Below are 22,651 nucleotides of genomic sequence, written 5' to 3' on the forward strand. Positions count from 1 at the left end.
GTCCAGCCTACTGGGGCTGCACCAGCATGCCCCCTAATCTAACTCTGGCTTCAACATATACAGACTGCATGGAAGCACTCCTACATAAGGGCACACCTTGAAGACCAGGAGAGGTACCTGTTTTGCCTAATTCATAGAGACAAACACGGAAAGTCAAAGAAGATGAGGAAAATGTTCCAAATGAAAGAACAAGGTAAAACCTCCAGGGTGGGAGAACCCTAATGAAGTGGACATAAGTAACTTTTATGATAAACAGTTCAAAGTAACAGTCATTAAAATGCTCACTGAACTTTGGAGAAAAATAGAGGAACACAGTGAAGCTTCAACAAAGAATTAGAAAATATAAAAAGAACCAGTCAAGCTGAAGAATATAATTACTGAAATGAAAAATACATTAAAGGGAATCAACAGCAGATTAGGTGATACAGAAGAACACATAAGCATCCTGGAAGACAGAATAGTGGAAATCACCCAATCAGAATATCCATAAGACAAAGTTTTTAAAAATAGGAATTGTGGGCTTCCCTGGTGGCGCAGTGGTTGGGAGTCCGCCTGCCGGTGCAGGGGACATGGGTTTGTGCCCCGGTCCGGGAAGATCCCACATGCCGTGGAGCGGCTGGGCCTGAGAGCCATGGCTGCTGAGCCTGCGCATCCGGAGCCTGTGCTCTGCAACGGGAGAGGCCACAACAGTGAGAGGCCCGCGTACCGCAAAAAAAAAAAAAATAGGAATTGTTTAGGGACCTTTGGGACAACATCAAGTGTACTAACATTAGCATTATAGGGGTTTAGAAGAAGAGAAAGAAAGGGGAAATGTGTTTGATGAAATAATGGCTGAAAACTTCTATAACCTGGGAAAAGAAACATATCCAGGTCCAAGAAGTACAGAGAGTCCCAAACAAAATGAACCCAAAGAGATCCACACCAAAACATGTCATAATTAAAATGGCAAAATTTAAAGATAGAGAATTTTAAAGGCAACAGGGGAAAACAAAGAGTCACATTTGAGGGAACCTCCATGAGGCTACCAGCTGATACTTCAGCAGAAACTTTGCAGGCCAGAATGGAGCTGCATGATACATTTAAACTGCTGAAAGGAAAAACATAAACAAAAACAAAACAAACAAAAACCTACAACCAGGAATACTGAACCAGGCAAAGTTATCCTTCAGAAATGAAGGAGAGAGAGAGAATTTCCCCAATAAACAAAAACTAAAAGAGGTCATCACCACTAAACTCACAAGAAATGTTAAAGGATCTTCTTTACCAAAACAAACAAAAAACCCAGCAAAAACAAAACCAAACAAAGGCAATAACAAGAAATAAGAAAATACATGAAGGGAAAAATCTCACTAGTAAAGGCAAATACATTTGACCCTTGAACAACACAGGTTTAAACTTACACATGAATTTTTTTTTCAATAAGTACATTCAGTACTACATGATCTGAGGGTGGTTGAATGCACAGATGTGGATCTGTGGTTACAGAGGGCTGACTATGGGACTTGAGTGTCTGCAGATTTCTGTATCCACAGCAGGCCCTGGAACCTTCTCCCATGGATACCAAGGGACAACTGTATATGGTAAAGGCAGTGGATCAACCACTTAAAAAGCTAGTTGAGGGTTAAAAGGCAAAAGTCTTAAAATCAACTATAGCTACAATAAGTTATTAAGGGATACACAAAAAGTTGTAAAATATGACATCAAAAACAAAATGTGGAGGGGGAGTAAAACATGTAGAGCTTTTACAGTGTATTTGAATTTAAATGACTAGAGCTAGAGATACGTTGAGATCTATATATATGTATGTATATAAACTTCATAGTAACCACAAACCAAAAATTTTAAAAAAGATTAAAAAAAAGATAAAGAAAGAAGAGAAAGGAACCCAAACAACACTAAACAAAATCATCAAACCACAGAGTTTAAAAGAAAAGAATAGAGAACTACAGAAACCACCAGAAAACAAATAACAAAATGGCAATAAGTACATACCTATCTATAATCACTTTAAATGTAAATGAACTAAATGCCCCAATCAAAAGACATAAGGTGGCTGAATTGATTTAAAAAAAAAAAAATTCCCATCTATTTGCTGCCTACAAGAGACTCACTTCAGAGATAAAGACAACAGAGACTGTAAGTGAAGGGAAGGAAAAAGATATTCCATGCAAATGGAAATGGAAAAAAAAAGCAGGGGTAGCAATACACATATCAGACAAAATAGACTTTATTTATTTTACATCTTTATTGGAGTATAATTGCTTTACACTGGTGTGTTAGTTTCTGCTTTATAACAAAGTGTATCAGCTATACATGTACACATATCCTCATATCTCTTTCCTCTTTTGTCTCCCTCCCTCCCACCCTCCCTATCCACATGGGGAGGGGGAAGGGTAATCTGGGACAAAGTGAGAGTGGCATGTACATATATACCCTGCCAAATGTAAAACAAAATAGACTTTAAAACAAAGATTATAACAAGAGATAAGGAAGGACGTTACATAATGATAAAGTGGTCAATCCAAGAGGAGGATGTAATGTTTAAACATATATACATCTAACATAGGAGCATCTAAATATGTAAAGCAAATATTAACAGACATAAAGAGATAAATTGACAATAATACAATAATACTAGGCAACTTTAACACCCTACATACATCAATGGACAGAACATCTAGACCAAAAATCAATAAGGAAACAGTGGCCTTAAATGACTCATTAGACCAGATGGACTTAATAGATACCTACGGAACATTCTATCCCCAAACTGCAGAATATGCATTCTTTTCAAGTGCACAGGAAACATTCTCCAGGACAGATCACATGCTAGGCCACAAAGCAAGTCTCAGCAAATTTAAGAGGATAGAAATTATATCAAGCATCTTTTCTGACCATAATGGTATAAAACTAGAAATCAATTCCAGGAAGAAAACTGGAAAAAACACAAACACGTGGAGACTAAACAACATGCTACTAAAAAAACCAATGGGTCAGTAAGGAAATCAAAAAATAGCTTGAGATGAATGAAAATAGAAATACAACTTGCCAAAATTTATGGGTCATAGCAAAAGCAGATCTAAGAGTGAAGTATATAGGAATACAGGCCTATTTCAAGAAAAAAGAAAAATCTCAAATTAACAACCTAAGTTTACACCTAAAGGAATTAGAAAAAGAAGAATAAACAAAGCCCAAAGTTAGTAGAAGGAAAGAAATAACAACAATCAGAGTAGAAATAAATGAAATAGAGACCAAAACAAAACAAAACAAAAACAGTAGAAAAGATCAGTGAAACGAAGAACTGTTCTTTTCAAAAGAGAAACAAAATTAATAAACCCTTAGACTCAATCAAGAAAAAAAGACCCAAATCAATAAAATTAGAAGTAAAAGAGAAGTTACAACCAATATCACAGATATACAAAGAATCATAAGAGAATACTACAGAGAATTATAAGCCAAGTGGACAACCCAGAAGAAATGTATAAATTCCTAGAAACATAAAATCTTCCAAGACTGAATTAGGAAGAAAAAGAAAATCTGAACAGACTGATCACTAGTAATGCAATTGAGTCAGTAATTTAAAAATAAAAAACAAAAACTCCCAACAAACAAAAGTCCAGGATCAGACAGCTTCACAGGTGAATTCTACTGAACATTTAAAGAAGAGTTAATACCTGTCCTTCTCAAATTATTCCAAAAAATTGAAGAGGAGGAAACACTACAAATTCATTCTGAGTGCAGCATTAGTCTGATACCAAAACCTGACAAAGACACTGCAAAAAAAGAGAAGATTACAGGTCAGTATTCCTGATGAACATAAATGCAAAAACCCTCAACAAAATATTAGCAAACTGAATTCATCAGTACATTAAAAGGATCATACATGATGATCAAGTGGAGTTTATTCCAGGGATGTGAGGATGGTTCAATATGCACAAACCAATCAACATGATTTACCAAATTAGCAAAATGAAGGCTAAAAATCACATGATGATATGCAGAAAAAGCATTTGACAAAATCTCTCAACAAAATGGGTGGGGAGGGAACATACCTCAACATAATAAAGGCCATTTACGACAAACCCACAGCTAACGTCATACGCAGTGCCGAAAAGCTGAAAGCTTTTCCTCTTAAGATCAGGAACAAGACAAGGATGCCCATCTCACCACTTTTATTCAACATGGTATTGGAAGCCCTAGCCACAATACCGGATAAGAAAAAGAAATAAAAGGCATCCAAATTGGAAGGGAAGAAGTAAAACTGTCACTATTTGAAGGTGAAATGATTCTACATATATAATACTCTAAAGACTCCACCAAAAAACCATTAGAACTAATACATGAATTCAATAAAGTTGCAGGATACAACATTAATATACAGAATTTGTTGCATTTCTATGCGCTAATAATGAACCGTCAGAAAGAGAAAACAAGAAAACAATTTACAGTTGTATCAAAAAAATCTAATACCTAGGGATAAATTGAACCAAGGAGGTGAAAGACCTGTACTCTGTAAACTAGAAGACATTACTGAAAGAAATAATGCACAAATAAATGGGAATATATTTCATTTTCATGAATTGGAAGAATTAATATTGTTAAAATGTCCATTCTACCCAAAGCAATCTACAGATTCAATGCAATCCCTATCAGAATACCCATGGCATTTTCACTGAACTAGAAAAAATAATACTAAAGTTTGTATGGACCTACAAAAGACCCCAAATTGCCAAAGCAATCTTGAGAAAAACAACAAAACTGTGTCATCCTCCCTGGCTTCAAACTCTACTACTATAATAATCAAAACAGTACGGTATTGGCACAAAAACAGACACACAGATCAATGGGACAGAATAGAGAACCCAGAAATAAACCCGTATACATATGGTCAATTAATCTATGACAGAGGAGGCAAGACTATACAACAGAGAAAGACAGTGATGTTGGGAAAACTGGACAGCTACATGTGAAAGGATGAAACCAGGCCATTTTCTCATGCCTTATACAAAAATAAATTCAAAATTGATTAAAACTTAAATGAAAGACCTGAAACTATGAAACTTCTAGAAAAAAACATAGGCAGTGTGCTCGTTGACATTGGTCTTAGCAATATTTTTTTGGATCTATCCCCTGAGACAAGGGAAACAAAAGCAAAAATAAACAAATGGAACCATATCAAACTAAAAGCTTTGGCACAGGAAGGGAAACCATTAACAAAATGAAATGGCATTCTACTGAATGGGAGAATATAGTTGTAAGTGATATGACCAGTAAAAGGATAATACCAAAATACATAACGAACTCATACAACTCAGTCTCAGAAAACAACAATCTAATTTAAAAATGGGCAGAGGACCTGAATAGACATCTTTTCAGAGAAGACCTACAGATACCAACAGGTACATGAAAAGATACTCAACATTACTAATGAAAAGGGAAATGCAGATCAAAACCATAATCAGGGATCAACTCACATCTGTCAGAATGGCTATCATCAAAAAACTAGAAATAACAAGTTGTGGTGAGGATGTGGAGAAAAGGGAACCCTGTGCACTGTTGGTAAATATAAATTGGCACAGCTGCTATGGAAAACAATATGGAGTTTCCTCAAAGAATTAAAAATGGAACCTACACAATTGCACTCCTGGATATTTATACAAAGAAAATGAAAACACTAATTCAAAAAGATACATATACCCCAATGTTATTGTAGTATTATTTTAAATAGCCAAGACATGGAAGCAACCCAAGTATCCATCAACAAATGAGTGGATAAAGATGTGGTGTATATATATACAATAGAATATTACTCAGCCATAAAAAAAAAAGAATGAAATCTTGCCATTTGTGACAACATGGTGGACCTGGAGTGTATTATGCTAAGTGAAATAAGTCATACCGAAAAAGACAAATACTATGTGTTTTCATGTATGTGTGGAATCTAAAAAACAAAACAAATGAATAAATAAAACAGAAACAAAATCATAGACACAGAGAACAAACTAGTTGTTGCCAGAAGGGAGGTGGATGGGATGGGAGAAATAGGTAAAGGGGACTAAGAGGTACAAGCTACCAGTATAAAATAAAGAAGTCATAAGAATGTAATGTCCAGCACAGGGAATATAGTTAATATTATAATAACTTTGTATGGTATATAATCTGTAAAAATATTGAATCACTATGTTGTACACCTATAAATAATATGATATCGTAAGTCAACTATACCTCAATTAAAAAAAGATATTTCGAGAGACCACTTATGTTATTATAATTTTTATTATTAGTTATTGTTAATATTTTTACCTAACTTATAAATTAAACTTTATCACAGGTATGTATATACAGAAAAAAAACAGTACATAAATGGTTTGGTACTATCCATGGTTTCAGGCATCCACTGGGGTTCTTAGAACCATACTAACACATGGGAGTACTGTGCTAACACAGAATTATGTAATCATATGAATTCTGGTTGTAATATTTTTTAAAACATATCTGAAATTATTTTTCCCTAAGAATCACACTTTACAGAACACAAGAGATGAGAGCATATTTGGAGAACTAATATTTGGAGAACTAATAACCATTCCATATCAAGTGGCAGTGTGTCCGAGTGCCTCCTGTGGGTTTCCCATGGTGCTGATATAGAGGGAGGATAGAGCCATAGGGCAAGTCCTTGCTTCTCTGGCCTTCACATGTCTTTAATCTCCTTGGGGAGGCAGTGCTTACACACAAAGAGCCGTAAAGAGCAATGACTGCAGGATTCCCGAAGTGTGAAGTTCTCAGGAACTGGAGCACTGTGAAGGCTTCATGGAGAGATGGTTCCAAAGCTGGTCCTGAAAGGAAGGATTTTGTAGGGAAGTCATGCTAGGCAGGAATGACCTCATAACTCCAGCTCTATCAATGCTGAGCTTCTTTTAGGGACTAGCTGCAAGGATTAGAGTGACTTCCAATTACAAGCTACCATTTCCAAGTCTTTGCTTACCATCCAACGACAGCTTTTCAGAGTTCAAGGAAAGTAACTACTTAGGTTCTAATCCTTGGATATATGGGCTGGTTGGGTCAGGCTGCAGTGGGAAAGGCACAGGTTCTGACAGAATGTCACTCTGACCCTCAGGACTGGCTGCAGTGGACCACATCAACACTGTTATTCGGGAAGGTGACCCTGAATACACACTGCTTGCACTGCAGAAACCAGAGGCCCAGCTGCCCACTGTTTATCCCTTTGCTGGTGCAATGTATCAGAATGAACTTTTCAACCTCCAGAAACAGAGCGCTATGGTAAGTCAGAGGAGACTCCAGGTATGGAGATGTTATTCTGAGTCCTAGCAATGAGGAGTGCTGTTGAGGAAAGGTGAGTGGGAGTGTAGCATGTTTAATTTGTACCAATCCCTGGTCTCATTGGCCTCCCTGTACCAATTCCACGGCCACCTTCCTCTTTAACTCCTGCTTTTCATCTCCTTAAAGAATCTGAGAGCATAGGTGGGAAATGCAGGCAGGGCTCTACACAAATACACATTGAAAACTAGTTGTTCTCATTCTCTGTGTGATTTTTGAAGAACTTGGGATAAGTTAATAACTATATTGAAACATTTTTAAATATCTAATGTTTTTTGATATAGAAAAATAAGCTCTGAATCTGCATTTCTAGAAATCTGCAACCAAGAACATTAGCACCATGGCTTTGATTTTTGTCTTTGTGTGCTCCTTGCAATGCTAATAGTATTAAGCAGTAATAATCATATAAGGTCACAGTAAATAAGAGCATATGCACTAGTACAGGATTAAGCCAAACGATGCAACAGAATGAACAGAACTAGAAGCAGCACCAAGAATTTCAATTATGAAAGAGCTAATATTTCAAAGACATGGGGAAAATAATGAAATCCTTAGAAGTATTTAACCATGTGGGAAAGAAAACATTACCTCACTACACATAACAGAATAAATCGCCGGTATGAAAGGTTAAGTGTAAAAAATAATTAAACTTCTAAGGAAACATGGAAGGACAATGAATCTGAAAAGCAAAAACAGTACTGCTCCACCAAAAAAAACAAAAGAGGAGGAGGCCAAAAGCATAAACAGGTAATTCACAGGTATACCAGGATGTTTCACAGTATTATCTATAGTACTGAGAAGATACTACAGATATCTTCTGTATCTATATAGAAGATAAACCACGTTTAACTAATAACAGATTGCACACCCTACTGTTAATGGAAAAAATGAAATTGAAATATATAGTATTATCTTGTTTTTTATGATAAGAAAAGAAAAATAATTAAAAAGTGAAAATCTCTATAAATGTTTGCATGAATTAAAAATTAATAAAAGTAGGGGCTTCCTTGGTGGCTTAGTGGTTAAGAATCCGCCTGCCAGTGCAGGAGACACGGGTTCAATCCCTGGTCCAGGAAGATCCCACATGCCGCGGAGCAGCTAAGCCCGTGTGCCACAGCTACTGAGCCTGCACTCTAGAGCTCATAAGCCACAACTACTGAGCCCACATGCCTCAACTACTGAAGCCCATGTGCTCTAGGACGCACGTGCCACAACTACTGAGCTCACATGCTGCAACTACTGAAGCCTGTGCGCCTAGAGCCCATGATCCACAATAAGAGAAGCCACCGCAATGAGAAGCCCGCACACTGAAACAAAGAGTAACCCCCGCTCACCGCAACTAGAGAAAGCCCGCGCGCAGCAACGAAGACCCAATGCAGCCAAAAAAATTAAAATTAAAAAAACAAAAAATAAGTGGCATTCTTTATTTAAAAAAATTAATGAAGTGTATGTCACTAAAGGGCTTGGGTAGTAAGGTTTGTTTTCTTATCCTTGCTTAGTAAGACATGATTCTATAAATAGAAAGATACTAGAGTTGACCCTTAAACGGGTAGGAACTGCGCATACCACTTATATGTGGATCTTTTTCAATAGTAAGTACTATATTACCAAATCATACGCAGTTGGTTGAATCCAGGGATGCAGTACCTCAGATACAGAGGGACAGGTATATGGAGGATTAATTATACGCAGATTTTGAACTGCGTGGAGGTTCAGCGCTCCTAACCCCGGTGTTGCTCAGCGGTCAACTGTATTTTGTAATAAAAGAAAAATAAGTTATTTCCTTAAGCTGCTCGTAGGTTCTCTTGATATTATTGTCCCTGTTTCTCTAGCTTTGAAGCCCAAGGCTACTTACACTCTAGCACATTCATCCCTTTTTTCTTTATTTGTCCTTATCTTTTTGGCTGTGTGCCACTTTAGATAGTTGTGGTGAATCTCAAATGATTCCATTCTGCTCTTTACCTGTAATTTGATACCTTCCTTATATGTTAAAGTCATAGTTAATGTAAGGTATTTGGATAAAATTTACTTGTTCCCTATAAAAACCCTTCTTCCCATTTGCTTTGGAACGTAAAATTATGCTTTGTTAGTCTAAAATCAATTTGCTGAGAGATTTCTGTGGAGAATCAGCTATAATGCATTTTAATATAAACATATTATATATATGAAATATATAATATTCTAAATTTAAAGATAGATATCAGGGTTTTTAAAAATTTGTTTTCATGCTCCCTCTATGTTCCTTCAGTATGATGGAAGAAATAACCCTTTTGAAGTTGGGCCAAGTCAGTATAAAATGGTTAAAAGGAAGACAACATTGAAGGGGGAAAGTGTTCTGTAATCTGAGATGTACTTTTTAAGTAAGCCCAATCCTTACTTGCTTTTCACTAAGATTTACCTCACATGTCTTCAAATATCTAGACCTTAGGGTATGTTTAAAAATTTCTACCCATTTATAAAAGTGTGACTTAGACTAACTTTTTTTGGAATTAGAATCAATATTCTTGGCTTAAAGACTGATTTACTTCTCTGGGGTTATCATCTTTAGGTTAAATTCTCCCCTTTTCCTTACCCTTAGTTCAAACTGAAAATCGTTAGCTATACTAATACCTTAACCTTGCACTTGCAGACAGTAACAACGTTATCTAATCTGTGGCTTCATTATTTGGTAAGATTGAGCCTGTTAGCAGCCGATATAGTAGCTGCGAGTAGGAATCAGCTATGGCAATGCAGATGTTTGTGGAATCATAACTGAGGACTGTAATTAACTCAGTGCCCAAAATGATCATCTCAGGAAAACCCAGAAGCCATTGACGTGTTCTTTAAAGCCAATGAAAGATAGGTGGCCAGGGAGCCCTGTTGGTCCTGGGTTCTCACAATCTTTGACTTTTCTTTATTCTTTGAAAAGGGTAACAGATTGTTACCCTTTTCAAAGAATAAAGAAGTGTACATTCTGAACCCCTATCACATACACGGGCTGTGTAGATTTGGGGATCTTATACCGCCATATGTTTTCCAACAGAACTACTTGGCCCATGAGGAGCTCTTGATTGCAGTGGAAATGCTATCTGCTGTAGCTTTACTAAACCAGGCCTTGGAGAGCAACGATCTTGTGTCTGTGCAGAATCAACTCAGAAGCCCAACAATGGGCTTCAACAATCTGGACGAGACATACGTGGAACGGTAAGGGAACATTTTCCAAAACTCCTTTCAGTGCAGAAATATGTGTTTGATAGATTTGTTCTACCAATTTGAAGGATTTGTTCCTTCCTGAAACAATCCATATACCCATGCTTATTTTCTTGAAAGCCAGACTACTTTGTTCTGAGAGTCCTAATGTTCAAATCCTACTTCACAGTATTCCTTTTAGAGGAACAAAAAGTCTAAGGAGGATCCTATGGCAGTTACTGACTGTCTTTGACATTAGCAAAAATTATTTCATAGGCAAAAAATACATGTTGAAAGCATACCTTCCCTTGGGCTTCTTTTGGAAACGACAGAATGTAGAAGAGTTGGAAACAGCTTTAATAATCATCCAGTCCAATTTTCTTGTTTTACTGATGAGGAAACTGGATCTGGATTTGTGGACCCAAAGTAGGGCAGTTGGGCCCCAATCCCCATTCTTTTTTTTTTTTTTTTTTAACATCTTTACTGGAGTATAATTGCTTTACAATATTGTGTTATTTTCTGCTGTATAACAAAGTGAATCAGCTATATGTATACATATATCCCCATATCCCCTGCCTCTTGTGTCTCCCTCCCACCCTCCGCATCCCACCCCTCTAGGTGGTCACGAAGCAGCAAGCTGATCTCCCTGTGCTATGCACCTGCTTCCCACTAGCTATCTGTTTTACGTTTGGCAGTGTATATATGTCCATGCCACTCTCTCACTTCGTCCCAGTTTACCCTCCCCCCTGCCCATGTCCTCAAGTCCATTCTCTACATTCTTTTGACGATTAAACCAAAGGAATCCTGAGACCACAGTGGATCACGACAGTGGGTAACAATCTCAACTTAGTGTCTTTTATTTCATGTTCCTGAAATAAACTACTAGATAGTATTGTTGATAGAATTATAAAACACTATAGCAGATCTAGAGAGAAAAATAAGGGGCGGGAAGAAGGAGCCCATTAGAGATTAAGACAAAAGCCCAAGTTAAAATGAGTGAATTTCCATCTTGGATTCTTGTGACCACCAGGGGGAGATGTCTGCATAGATCTTGACAAAAGCACTGTTGTCAAGATACTGGTTCTGGAACTGCTGAAATAGGTAATTCTCTTGGGTCACGTACAGTTGTACAGGAAAGATTAAAATTAGACTTTTTTTAAAATGGTGTTTGACCACTTGTCTATGTAGAGAATGGCCCCAGAGTAGAACAGTGGCTTTTCCTTGTTTTTAGTCATCTTGGAAAAACTGATGTTCTTAACGCTACTTAAATTTGACCACCTGTTCCTATAACTCCTCAGAGTTTATTTCCAGGGTAATTTATTTCTACCTCCACTGTTTATATTAATGGCACCATCCTCTCCTCCAAGCTTAGAAACTCGAGTTAACTTGAGTTTTCCTCTGACCCTCTGTGAGGCACCCTTGTGCTGTGAATAGTCTGCTCACTTTTCGCCCCAACAGTAGCCAATATGTGTGCACAATACCTCTGCATAATGTTTCCCTTTCCCAGCAACCATCTCATTTAGACATTTTACCTTTGCTTTTGTAATAACCTCCAAATTGGTCTTACCCTGTCTTTTCTCTTCTCATTCATTCTTATGTAACTAGGCTTTGCTTCTCTCTCAGTGCTAGAGACGGCAGAGTTGGTCACTCCCTTATGAAGCCTAATAGTCTAATGAGGCTTGTTGATAAAATAATGATCAAGACACATATGGAGCATCCCTGGCCACTTCCCTCTAAATAACAGTACCCCCCTCCCTCCAAATCACCCATTGTGATTATCAAAAATCCTCTCTTCCCCCCATCCCAATTTACAAATAACCCATTAAGGAAATAGTCCCAAACCCCATTTGAGAACCAGTTTTATACCTGTGATTTTCAGCTGGGGCCACAGATACAGCTTCAGAGTGCAAGTATTCTGTATGAAACACTTTTAAAATTTGTGTTTGTTCAAATAATCTTTTAAAAATTTCATTTAAGCACTTTCTGGGTCACCTGGGTGACCCAATACCGACATGAGATTCCAGGGCCCCCTTTGGTTCTTGTATTGAACATTCCAATGGCCCCAAGTGATTTTTCACAGCCTCAACATTTCAATTTCCATGTCAGCTTTTAACCCAGTTCTTGGAAGCCCAAGTTGGCAGGTGTTCAGGTCTAAGGAACACTGGGCCTCTCCCTTATGGTTGTACTTCTTTATAGTACACGGGTGCTGGGCAGGGCTACCTGGATGAATTCTTACCAAGTCTCTACCAGTTTACCATGGCTTCTGCCCTTGGGGCTGTGTTTTCCCAGAAAGGTTGTTTTGTCCAGTTCTCACAAGAGTGACATAGGGTTGGCATTGGTTCTAGGCATGCCCTGTTCCCAGATTAATTGTTCTAAAATGTAGCTCTGTTTATAATGCTCCTCTATTTGATTGTTCTCTCTTCTTATCTGAATTAACCCTCAACGTGGTGTTCTGCCCTTTGCTCCAGCTACACCCCTCCTTGTATTTTACACTTCAGCCAAGATGGATCTGAACACTCTGTTCATTCTGGCTTATCTGCTCCAATGCATGCTTCTCTCACCACCAGGAACGCGGTGCCTATCACCCATCTCCGCCTGGCACAGTAACTGGAGCTTCCAAGCCCTTCCTGCCATAGAGGGTGCTTCCGTGAACTATTTGCATGTTTCTCCCACCCCAGCTAATGTCATCTTTTCTGAGAACCAGCATGATGTGGTTAAGGGAACATAACCTTGGAGCCCAAAATATCTAAAGTTGACTCTTCCTAGCCGGGCCCCTTTCTGTTCATCTGTAAAGCACAAAAACAAACACACACAACAAAAACACCTACTCTGCATCTGCCTATGGAACTATGTTGTGTTATTCATAAAATTTTTCCCTTTGGCTAGTATTTGTTCATTTCTGAAGAAATGATGGGTGATTGTGGGTTTTGTTTTTTTTTTTCTGTGTTCATCCTTAAGCTTTTTCATTTTATTCCCACTGGGTCATCATTAAATGTTAGACATGAAATGCCTGTAAGGATTTTGCACTTTCTTATCGAATGGTCCCCATCTATAAGGGATGCTAACGAGTGCAAGTTGCCATTTATCCATATTGTCATTGTGGTCAGCATTATTTAGTATATATTGCTACTAGTAAGTATAGAAGAGTATTTTCTTAGGTTTATAACTCTTGATAAAATGAAAATCTCACACAGGACACTGAAACAATTTCAAGCCTGTGTTTGGTGATGCCTTGTTCAGGCACAGAGAATGAATCATCTCCCCCACTTCCCATTCTGAATGATGTTTTTCTCTCCCAAGCTACACTCAGTAGAAGACACCTCAGTGTCATCTTGAAGCAGGCATAACTTTGAGAAAATCTGTCGCAATGAGAAAACAATTATAGACTCAATGTGATCTTACTTCTTGGAACCTCTACTGTTAGCAAATCCGTAGGTTCTATTCAGAAGTCATACTGCAGAGTGAATCAATATGTACCTAGAGGATTGCTCTTTATTTCCCTGGTGTAAAGATGCACAAGCAAATTAAACTATTGAGTTTCTATACTTCGGGCTGGAATAGCTCACTCATGTTAGCTTATGGTTGTAACATTGGTTCTGTAGTGGTTTTTTTCGTTTTGTTTTGTTTTGTTTTTATTTTATTTTTGGCTGCGTTGGGTCTTCGTTGCTGCATGCGGGCTTTCTCTAGTTGCGGCGAGAGGGGGCTACTCTTCGTTGCGGTATGCAGGCTTCTCATTGCGGTGGCTTCTCTTGTTGTGGAGCACAGGCTCTAGGCACACGAGCTTCAGTAGTTGTGGCACGCGGGCTCAGTAGTTGTGGCTCACAGGCTCTAGAGCGCAGGCTCAGTAGTTGTGGCGCACGGGCTTAGTTGCTCTGTGGCATGTGGGATCTTCCCGGACCAGGGCTCAAACCCGCGTCCCCTGCACTGGAAGGCGGATTCTTAACCACTGTGCCACCAGGGAAGTCCGGTTCTATAGTTTTTAAATGGGGAAATTGATGATTGAAAAATGAAAGTTTCTTAGTAATATGTCAAGGTGGATCATCTTTTTTTCCTAAAATTTCTCAAGACAGGAAAAATAATCAGAGTGTTGGCCGAACTATTTTCCAGAGGGCTGCACAGAGTGAGGAGGGTCAGGGATCAGAATGAGGGGAGATAATGTAATGGCGGTGAGTGGACCCAGGAGAGAGGTGGTGAGGGGCTGCTGAAGCCTGAGGAACGGGCAGGTGAAGAGGAAACTAGGATGTTCTGGGTCAACTGAGGCACCACCTCTTCAAGAAAACAGGCAGTGAAGATGTGTGTTATTCAGCAGGGTTTCTGGAACAGCATTTGCTTTTTATTTGATTTGTCACTGGAAGTATTAGGCCACAAGGTAACCCAGCTGTGTTAGGGTTACAGAAAAAAAGAAAAAAAGGCCTCTCAAGGCTTGGATTTGGGGAATGAACGAGAAAAAAAAAAAAGGGACCCTTGATGGAAAGGTTAGGAACCGTGGTAATTCCGAATTTTATCCCATTATACTCATCTGGAGACTAAGCAGAACTAAGACATACAAAGGGAAGGAAAAATAGTTACTAAAAAAAGCAAGTAATTTCACAGAGTTAAGAACTTTGAGTTTTTTTGCTTGAGTTAAGTGCAAGATTGGAATTTGAGGAACTTGCATTAAAAAGCATTGTTACCTAAAAGTATTTTTAAGCGAAAAAAAACACCCTTAGTCTAAGTGAGCTTGGTGTATGTTGACAAAGCTGCACAAGACAATTTTACTTGCCTTTATCCTATTGGTCTAACCTCATAACGTCACATTGAGCCACATGTGTCAAACTTAAGATGCATGTCCAATTTAAGATGCATAACATGAACAAAGAATGAACGTCTCTGATTAGCATCATGCTTGTTTTCTCTTCTACAGTTACGCAAATGCACTACTCTCCATTAAACTGGAGGCCTTATCCCAAGGGCAAGACAGCTTAAGCTGGAATGAAATTCAGAATTGTATTGATATGGTTAATATTGAAATTCAAGAAGAAAATGACCGTAAGTATGGAACAGTATCCTTCTCTAGTTATAGTGGGAGAATAAGGTAGCTGGACAAAACGGTCCTCTACATCAGGGCTGCCCTAGAGCCCTATGAGAACACTCTCCCCTAACAAGTCTGTATGTATTTATATGTAAATGTTACTTTTGTACTACTGTCCCAACATATTATAAACATTACAAAGCAAACATAAGCCATAAAAGGATAGAATAAAACTACATAAATACAAGTCCTAATATCTTTCTATTTATTGGTACTTGAAAGATGACTGCTGTAAATAACTCAGCTTTTTAAGCAAGCACTCAACTTTATTTTGACCTTTCATGTACGTGGACGTTTTTCTGAAATATGACACATGTTCCTGCCCTAAGAAGAAATTGCAACACAGTCTAACTGTTGTTTTATGATCTCAAATCATGGTGATTTGCTGTGTTTCTAGAACTTAGGAGCACTGAGCATGAAAGTGGACAGTCCAAGAAGATGTGCGCTGAGACATGCTTTCGTGAATGTCAGCTTGCTTCCCTGTCCTGCCTCTTACTTATAAAAACAGAGTGACGAATGGGGAGCTCTGTAACTTAGGCAATGAGTATAATTGCTGCTTTGTGACCACACGAGTTTCTGCTGCCTCTCTGCGTTTTCTTTCAGTGAGGCATTTGGGGATCCCTGCCTCAGATGGCTGACACATCACCCACTTGGCTCTTTTCTGGCATGTTGGCTTGGGAGCTGGTAGTTCTTGGCAGGTGCTAGTTACGAGGGAAGCACTAATGTAAGCAGATGTTCAACATCATCAGTGGGGGGCAGCGTGGGGGACGAGCCTGGTGTGTGTGTCCGCTTACAAAGCTCAGGTCCCCAGCTTCCTGCCATCCTGCCTCCTCCTTGATCCTCCCCAGCTCCACACTCTCAGACTCCAGCGATGGTTTGGGTGCTTTGGCTAATGCCACTCAACGGTTGGCAAAACACAAAATCATGTTCCATCTTTGTTTTCTAACTTTTCCCTTATTCTTTGGGACAACATGCGCAATCCAGGTTTGCTTTGGTGACTTATGTATGTCCTGCTTATACAGGTGAAGGTGCGTTAATTCTCAGTACTGAACAAGTGTAGTTTTACTCTCATTCTTGACATTGACAAAGGGCTACGAGGAAGGACCTGCCATTTTTTGTCCCAGATTATCAGATAGAGCCTTTGCTTTTACCAGGAAAAGAAAAACAGTATCATGTGTATAACTTTGAAAGAAAGTGGTCTTTTGTAGGTGGATATTTTTAAGCGAAAATCTCTTTGGATTTGTATGACATTTACCTAGGTAACTGTACTAAGTTGTTCTCCATGGGACATTTCACACGGCCATTATCACATTTCTTTTAGCTGTCTCGGCGTGAAGCATATATGCCATAACCAGAATAGTAATTTTAGAGGCTAATATTTCCTTTCTAGAATTTGGGGGACTTAATATAAAAGATTTAACTTCTCTCTGTTTTGGTTTGTTGTTTTGTCAAAACGGGGTATTTTTGTTGAAAGTTCTTGAATTACTGAGTTTGATATCATCTGTTTAGGTAATTGCTTTAACAGCTAAATTAAAATAAATATACCATTGCGAGTAGGCCCCAATTGCACAATATAGAAATTAAATCATCTGAAAGAGCTGAGAACTTTTCATGGGCATCTTGAAAGGGCGTTACTCTCCCCATCCCACCCCTGCCACACGCTCCAGAATCCAATCCTGTGTCTGAATTGTGGTGTGGATGAGGTGTGTAGCTAATGGGAAATGATAAACGTGGAAGGTGAATTGAATGGAGAAGCTGCTAAATGCATTTCCTGAGATTTGGATGCTCTGCTGATTTCTTAATGGAAAGTTTACTTTTCCCAGTCGAGCCTTAGAGGAGTATTATTTTAACCAGGTAACTTAGACAAGGAAGTTTTCTTCCTGTGAAGTTTTGCTTTTTAAATTTGGTAGGTACCATTCTTTGTGAGTTACCTCATCTGCTGTCTCAAATGCAACACCTCTAAGGGAATGCCCACTCTCTCCTTGGACTAGAATGTTATAGTATCACAGGATGATTTAAATCAGTGGGCCATGAACTGAGGCTCAGCAATCTGTGCTCAAATGGGATTTTCTCTTTATTTTTAAACAGAGGAAGTGATGCAGATGGACCCAGGGGACTTATGGGAAGGTTTTTCAGCTCCTATGAAGTCATTTACTATGACATCAGCAGCTTGTATTCTTAGAAACACACCAAAAACTTAAGCAGGTGATTTCAATCAAGTCAGCTGGAATGTACTCATTCCCAGGTGATCAGCTGCTAGGAACACACATTCTCTTTGTTAGATGTAGTTCTGTAAAGATCATTTTTGGATGGGATGTTTAAAAGTATTTAGAACAGTTAACCCAAGGAGGTCAACTGACATAAGGGGTCAACTGTCACTTCCAGAGAATGATATAAGTATTCCATGTTCTCCAGTGTATAAATATTACGGGGTGAAATGATAATACCTTGTATGTGGGTAGTACTTAGACTTTCTCAAGTTCTTCCAATGTTTTGAGATAACCTAACTTGCATGTTAGAGAAGTATTTTAGCTGCTTCTTCCACCATATTGGAGTATTATAGTCTGAAATAATTTCTAGACATTTTAGATTGTCCCTTTTCTCCTACAGATTTTTTCATTCTTAGCAATGGTCTTTATGGGGTCATTCATTTAGGAGATACTTAGCTAAATATTTTACTTTAATTTGAATGTCAAAATGAAGATACCTCTTAAAAATTAGAAGTATGTATTCTGTTTCATAGCATATCACATTTGTAGAGTGGCTTCTGATTGTTTTTGAAGAAAAATAACTGACAAAATGAGAGAATGTTTGGCTTTAAGTATGTTTGTTTATTTTCTAAGCTTACTTCTCATTAATGTTTAGTTTCTTTATTAATTCTTGTCCATGAGCACTCACTTGGGAAGTGGAAGCCCCCTGTTAGTATGTGAATGTATGTGTGTGTGTATGTGTACACATGTATACCTATATCCATGAATAATGCACCCATACATACATACACTATAGTATTTTATGACTGGATGATAGTTTATTTTTAAGAATAAGGTAGTATTGAGAAGTGACCTCCAAATAGATCTCTTGTACTAGACTTTCAAAAACTTTTCCAACTGCATGGCTTGGCTTCTGTGCTTTTCATTCCTGGACCTTACAGTCTATGTCCTAAGATCCTGTATGTAGTAGAGATAGTAGAAGGTTAAACTGGTGGATATGCTTATTCATCCTTTGGTACATCCATGAATTAGGGTTCCAGATGTAATTTTAGCAGCCCGCATTAGAGAATTTGTGACATTAATTATCCACACTTGAACCTTAAAAATATCCCCAAACATGCATGACTTTGTTCATTTCTATGGAGCCGACCTACACTTGACAGCCACATGTGGCTATTTTAACTAATTAAAATTAAATAAAATGTAAAATGAAGTTCTTCAGTCATACTAGCCACATTTTTTTAACATCTTTATTGGAGTATAATTCCTTTACAATAGTGTGTTAGTTTCTGCTTTATAACAAAGTGAATCAGCTATACATATACATATATCCCCATATCCCCTCCCTCTTGCGTCTCCCTCCCACCCTCCCTATCCCACCCCTCTAGGTGGTCACAAAGCACCGAGCTGATCTCCCTGTGCTATGCAGCTGCTTCCCACTAGCTATCTATATTTGGTAGTGTATATATGTCCATGCCACTCTCTCACTTCGTCCCAGCTTCCCCTTCCCCTTCCCTGTGTCCTCAAGTCCATTCTCTGTCTGCGTTTTTATTCCTGTCCTACCCCTAGGTTCTTCAGAACCTTTTTTTTTTTTTTTTAGATTCCATATGTATGTGTTAGCATATAGTATTTGTTTTTCTCTTTCTGACTTCCTTCACTCTGTGTGACAGACTCTAGGTCCATCCACCTTGCTACAAATAACTCAATTTCGTTTCTTTTTATGGCTGAGTAATATTCCATTGTGTATATGTGCCACATCTTTTTTATCCATTCATCTGTCGATGGAAACTTAGGTTGCTTCCTCGTCCTGGCTATTGTAAATAGAGCTGCAGTGAACATGGTGGTACATGACTCTTTTTGAATTATGGTTTTCTCAGGGTATATGCCCAGTAGTGGGATTGCTGGGTCATATGGTAATTCTATTTGTAGTTTTTTAAGGAACCTCCATACTGTTCTCCATAGTGGCTCATACTAGCCACATTTTAAATGCTCATTAGGTGCATGTGGCTACTGGTTACCATATTGGATGGCCCAGAACATTTTCATCATCACAGAACATTCCGCTGGACAGCACTGGACTATACTGACCTTGAAAGTCACTCTGCTAACACTCTAGGGAATTGTTTGGTTTTGAACTGTCTCTTTGGCATTCTTTACAGAGTGGTGAAGTAGAGTAAACCAACTAATAGTGTATATCCAAATCTCTTTGCACTTCCGTTTTCTTTTCTGTACATCTCTACATTAAATTCTTCCAGCTCTGCTATTCTATGGTTCCATCATCCAGTACTTTGGCATTATTATGTAAGTGAGGGTTACACTAGAAATGAGCATCTCTGCTGCTACTTACGTATGTCAGATTAGCTCCCCTTTTTATAACAGCTTTATTGAGATATAATTCATATACCATAAAATTCACACTTTTATTGTGTTTTTATGGTAGTTTTTTATGTATTTAAAAAATTGTGGAACCATCACTAGTATCTAAATTCAGAATATCTTCATCACCCCGAAAAGAAACTTTATACCCGTTAGCAGTCACTCCCTTTTCCCCCTCCCCCCACCCCTGGCAACCACTCATCTACTTTTTTTCTATGGATTTTCCGATTCTGGATATTTCATATAAATAGAGTCATGTAATATGGCGCCTTTTGTGTCTGGCTTTTTTCTCTTAGCATAATGTTTTCAAGGTTCATCCATGTTGTATCATGTATCATTATACTTCATATTCCTTTCTAGGTCAAGTAATATTCCATTCTAGGGATATACATTTTGTTTATCCAGTCATCAGTTGATGGATATTTGGGTAGTTTCTACTTTTTAGCTATTATAAATATTGCTTCTATAAAGATTCAAGTATAAGCTTTTGTGTAACTATATGGTTTCACTTCTCTTGAGTATATTCCTAGGAGTGGAACTGCTGGATCACATGGCAGTTGTATGTTTAATATGTTAAAGAACTGCCTGTTTCCCAAGGTGACTACCATTTTCCATTCCCACCAGCAACGTATGAGAGTTCCAATTTCACCCCATCTTCACAACACTTGTTACTGCCTTTTTTAATATAGCCATCCTAGTGGTTATGAAGTGGTATTACGTTGTGATTTGGATTTGCATTTTCCTAACAACTAGTGATACTGAGCATCTTTTCATGTGCTTATTAGCCATTTGTATATCTTCTTTAAAGAAATACCTGATCAAGTCCTTTACCTGTTTTAAATTTTTTTTCTCTTTCTGTTGTTAAGAGTTCCTTATATAGTTATTATGCTTGTATATCAGGTATTTAAGGGGTTTTTTTAATCAGATATCAGACTTGGAAGTATTTCCTCCCATTCTATAGATTGTCTTCACTTTCTTTGAGGGTGTCCTTGGAAACATAAAAGGTTTAATTTTTATTTATTTATTTATTTTATTTAGTTTTGGCTGCATTGGGTCTTTGTTGCTGCATGTGGGCTTTTCTCTAGTTGCAGCGAGCTGGGGGCTACTCTTTGTTGTGGTGCCCGGGCTTATGGCTGTGGCTTCTCTTGTTGCGGAGCATGGGCTCTAGGCGCACAGGCTTCAGTAGTTGTGTCGTGGGGGCTCAGTAGTTGTAGCTCACAGGCTCTAGAGCACAGGCTCAGTAGTTGTGATGCACGGGCTTAGTTGCTTTGTGGCATGTGGGATCTTCCCGGACCAGGGCTCGAACCCATGTCCCCTGCACTGGCAGGCAGATTCTTAACCACTGCACCACCAGAGAAGCCCAAAAGGTTTAATTTTTTTTTGAAGTGTAGTTAATTTACGATATTGTATAAGTTACAGATGTTTAATGCAGTGGTTCACAATTTTTTAAGGTTATATTCTGTTTGTAGTTACTTTATGAGATTGGCTGTATTGCCTATGTTGTACAGTATATCCTTATAGCTTATTTTATACATAATCGTTTGTACCTCTTAAAGGTTTAATTTTTACAACATCCCATGTATTCGTTTCTTTTTTTTATTTATGTTTTTGGTGGTCACAGGTAAAAAGTATTGCCGACCACAAAGGTTTACTCTTAAATTTCTTCTAAAAGATTAAAAAGTTATATTTTAAAGTTTTTTTGTGTAGGTTTATGATCCATATTGAGTTACTTTTTGTGTATGATGTGACGTAGGGAGTCCAACTTTATTCTTATGCAGTGGACATTCAGTTGTCTGTGCCATTTGTTATAAAGACTGTTATTTACCTGTTGCATTGTCTTGGCACCCTTGGTTAAAAATCAATTGACTATACGTGTAAAGGTTTATTTCTGAACTCTAAATTCTATTCCATTAATCTTTAAGTCTGTCTTTATGTCAGTACCATGCAATATTAACTGTAGCTTTGTAGTAAATTTGAAATTGGGAAGAGTCCTCCAACTCTTTTTTTTTTCCAACATTGCATTGGTTATTTCTTGATCCCTTGCATTTCCATGTGAATTTTAGTATCAGCTGGTCAATTTCTGTTTAAAAAAAAAAAAGGCAGCTGGAATTTTGATAGGGGTTACACTGACTCTGTACATCAGTTTGAGGAGTACTGCCATCTTATTAATATTAAGTCTTTTGATCCATGAACATGGGCCGATTTTCCCCTTTATTTAGGTCTTTTTTTCCAATGGTGTTTCATAATTTTCAGTGTCTGTGTCTCATCCTTGTTTTATTAAATTTATTCCTAAGTGTTTATTCTTTTTGTAATTGTAATATATTTGTAATTGGAGTCTATTACAGAATTTTTCCTTAACTTCATTTTCAGATTGCACATTGCAACTATAGAAAGATACAATTCACTTCTGTACATTGACCTACTATGTAAGCCTTAGCTGTACTTGTTTATTAGCTCTTGCAGTGTGTGTGTGTGTGTGTGTGTGTGT

At 38.0% G+C, this 22,651-nt stretch overlaps 1 protein-coding gene across 2 annotated transcripts in view; it reads left to right on the forward strand.

Moving 5' to 3' along the window:
* IQGAP2 (IQ motif containing GTPase activating protein 2) overlaps positions 1-22,651 on the forward strand; it is a 239,231-nt gene that overhangs the window by 129,493 nt on the left and 87,087 nt on the right. Inside the window, exons 9-11 of one of the 2 annotated variants that reach the window (XM_065874499.1) lie at positions 7,118-7,281; positions 10,361-10,521; positions 15,410-15,534. In XM_065874499.1, the coding sequence (XP_065730571.1) occupies positions 7,118-7,281; positions 10,361-10,521; positions 15,410-15,534 (450 nt within the window). Of the gene's footprint in view, positions 1-7,117; positions 7,282-10,360; positions 10,522-15,409; positions 15,535-17,806; positions 17,823-22,651 lie in introns of those variants that run through there. The other variant, XM_065874500.1, reaches the window with a different exon arrangement.

This window comes from Phocoena phocoena, chromosome 3, assembly GCF_963924675.1.
Source record: "Phocoena phocoena chromosome 3, mPhoPho1.1, whole genome shotgun sequence".
NCBI classification, from domain to species: Eukaryota; Metazoa; Chordata; class Mammalia; order Artiodactyla; family Phocoenidae; genus Phocoena; species Phocoena phocoena.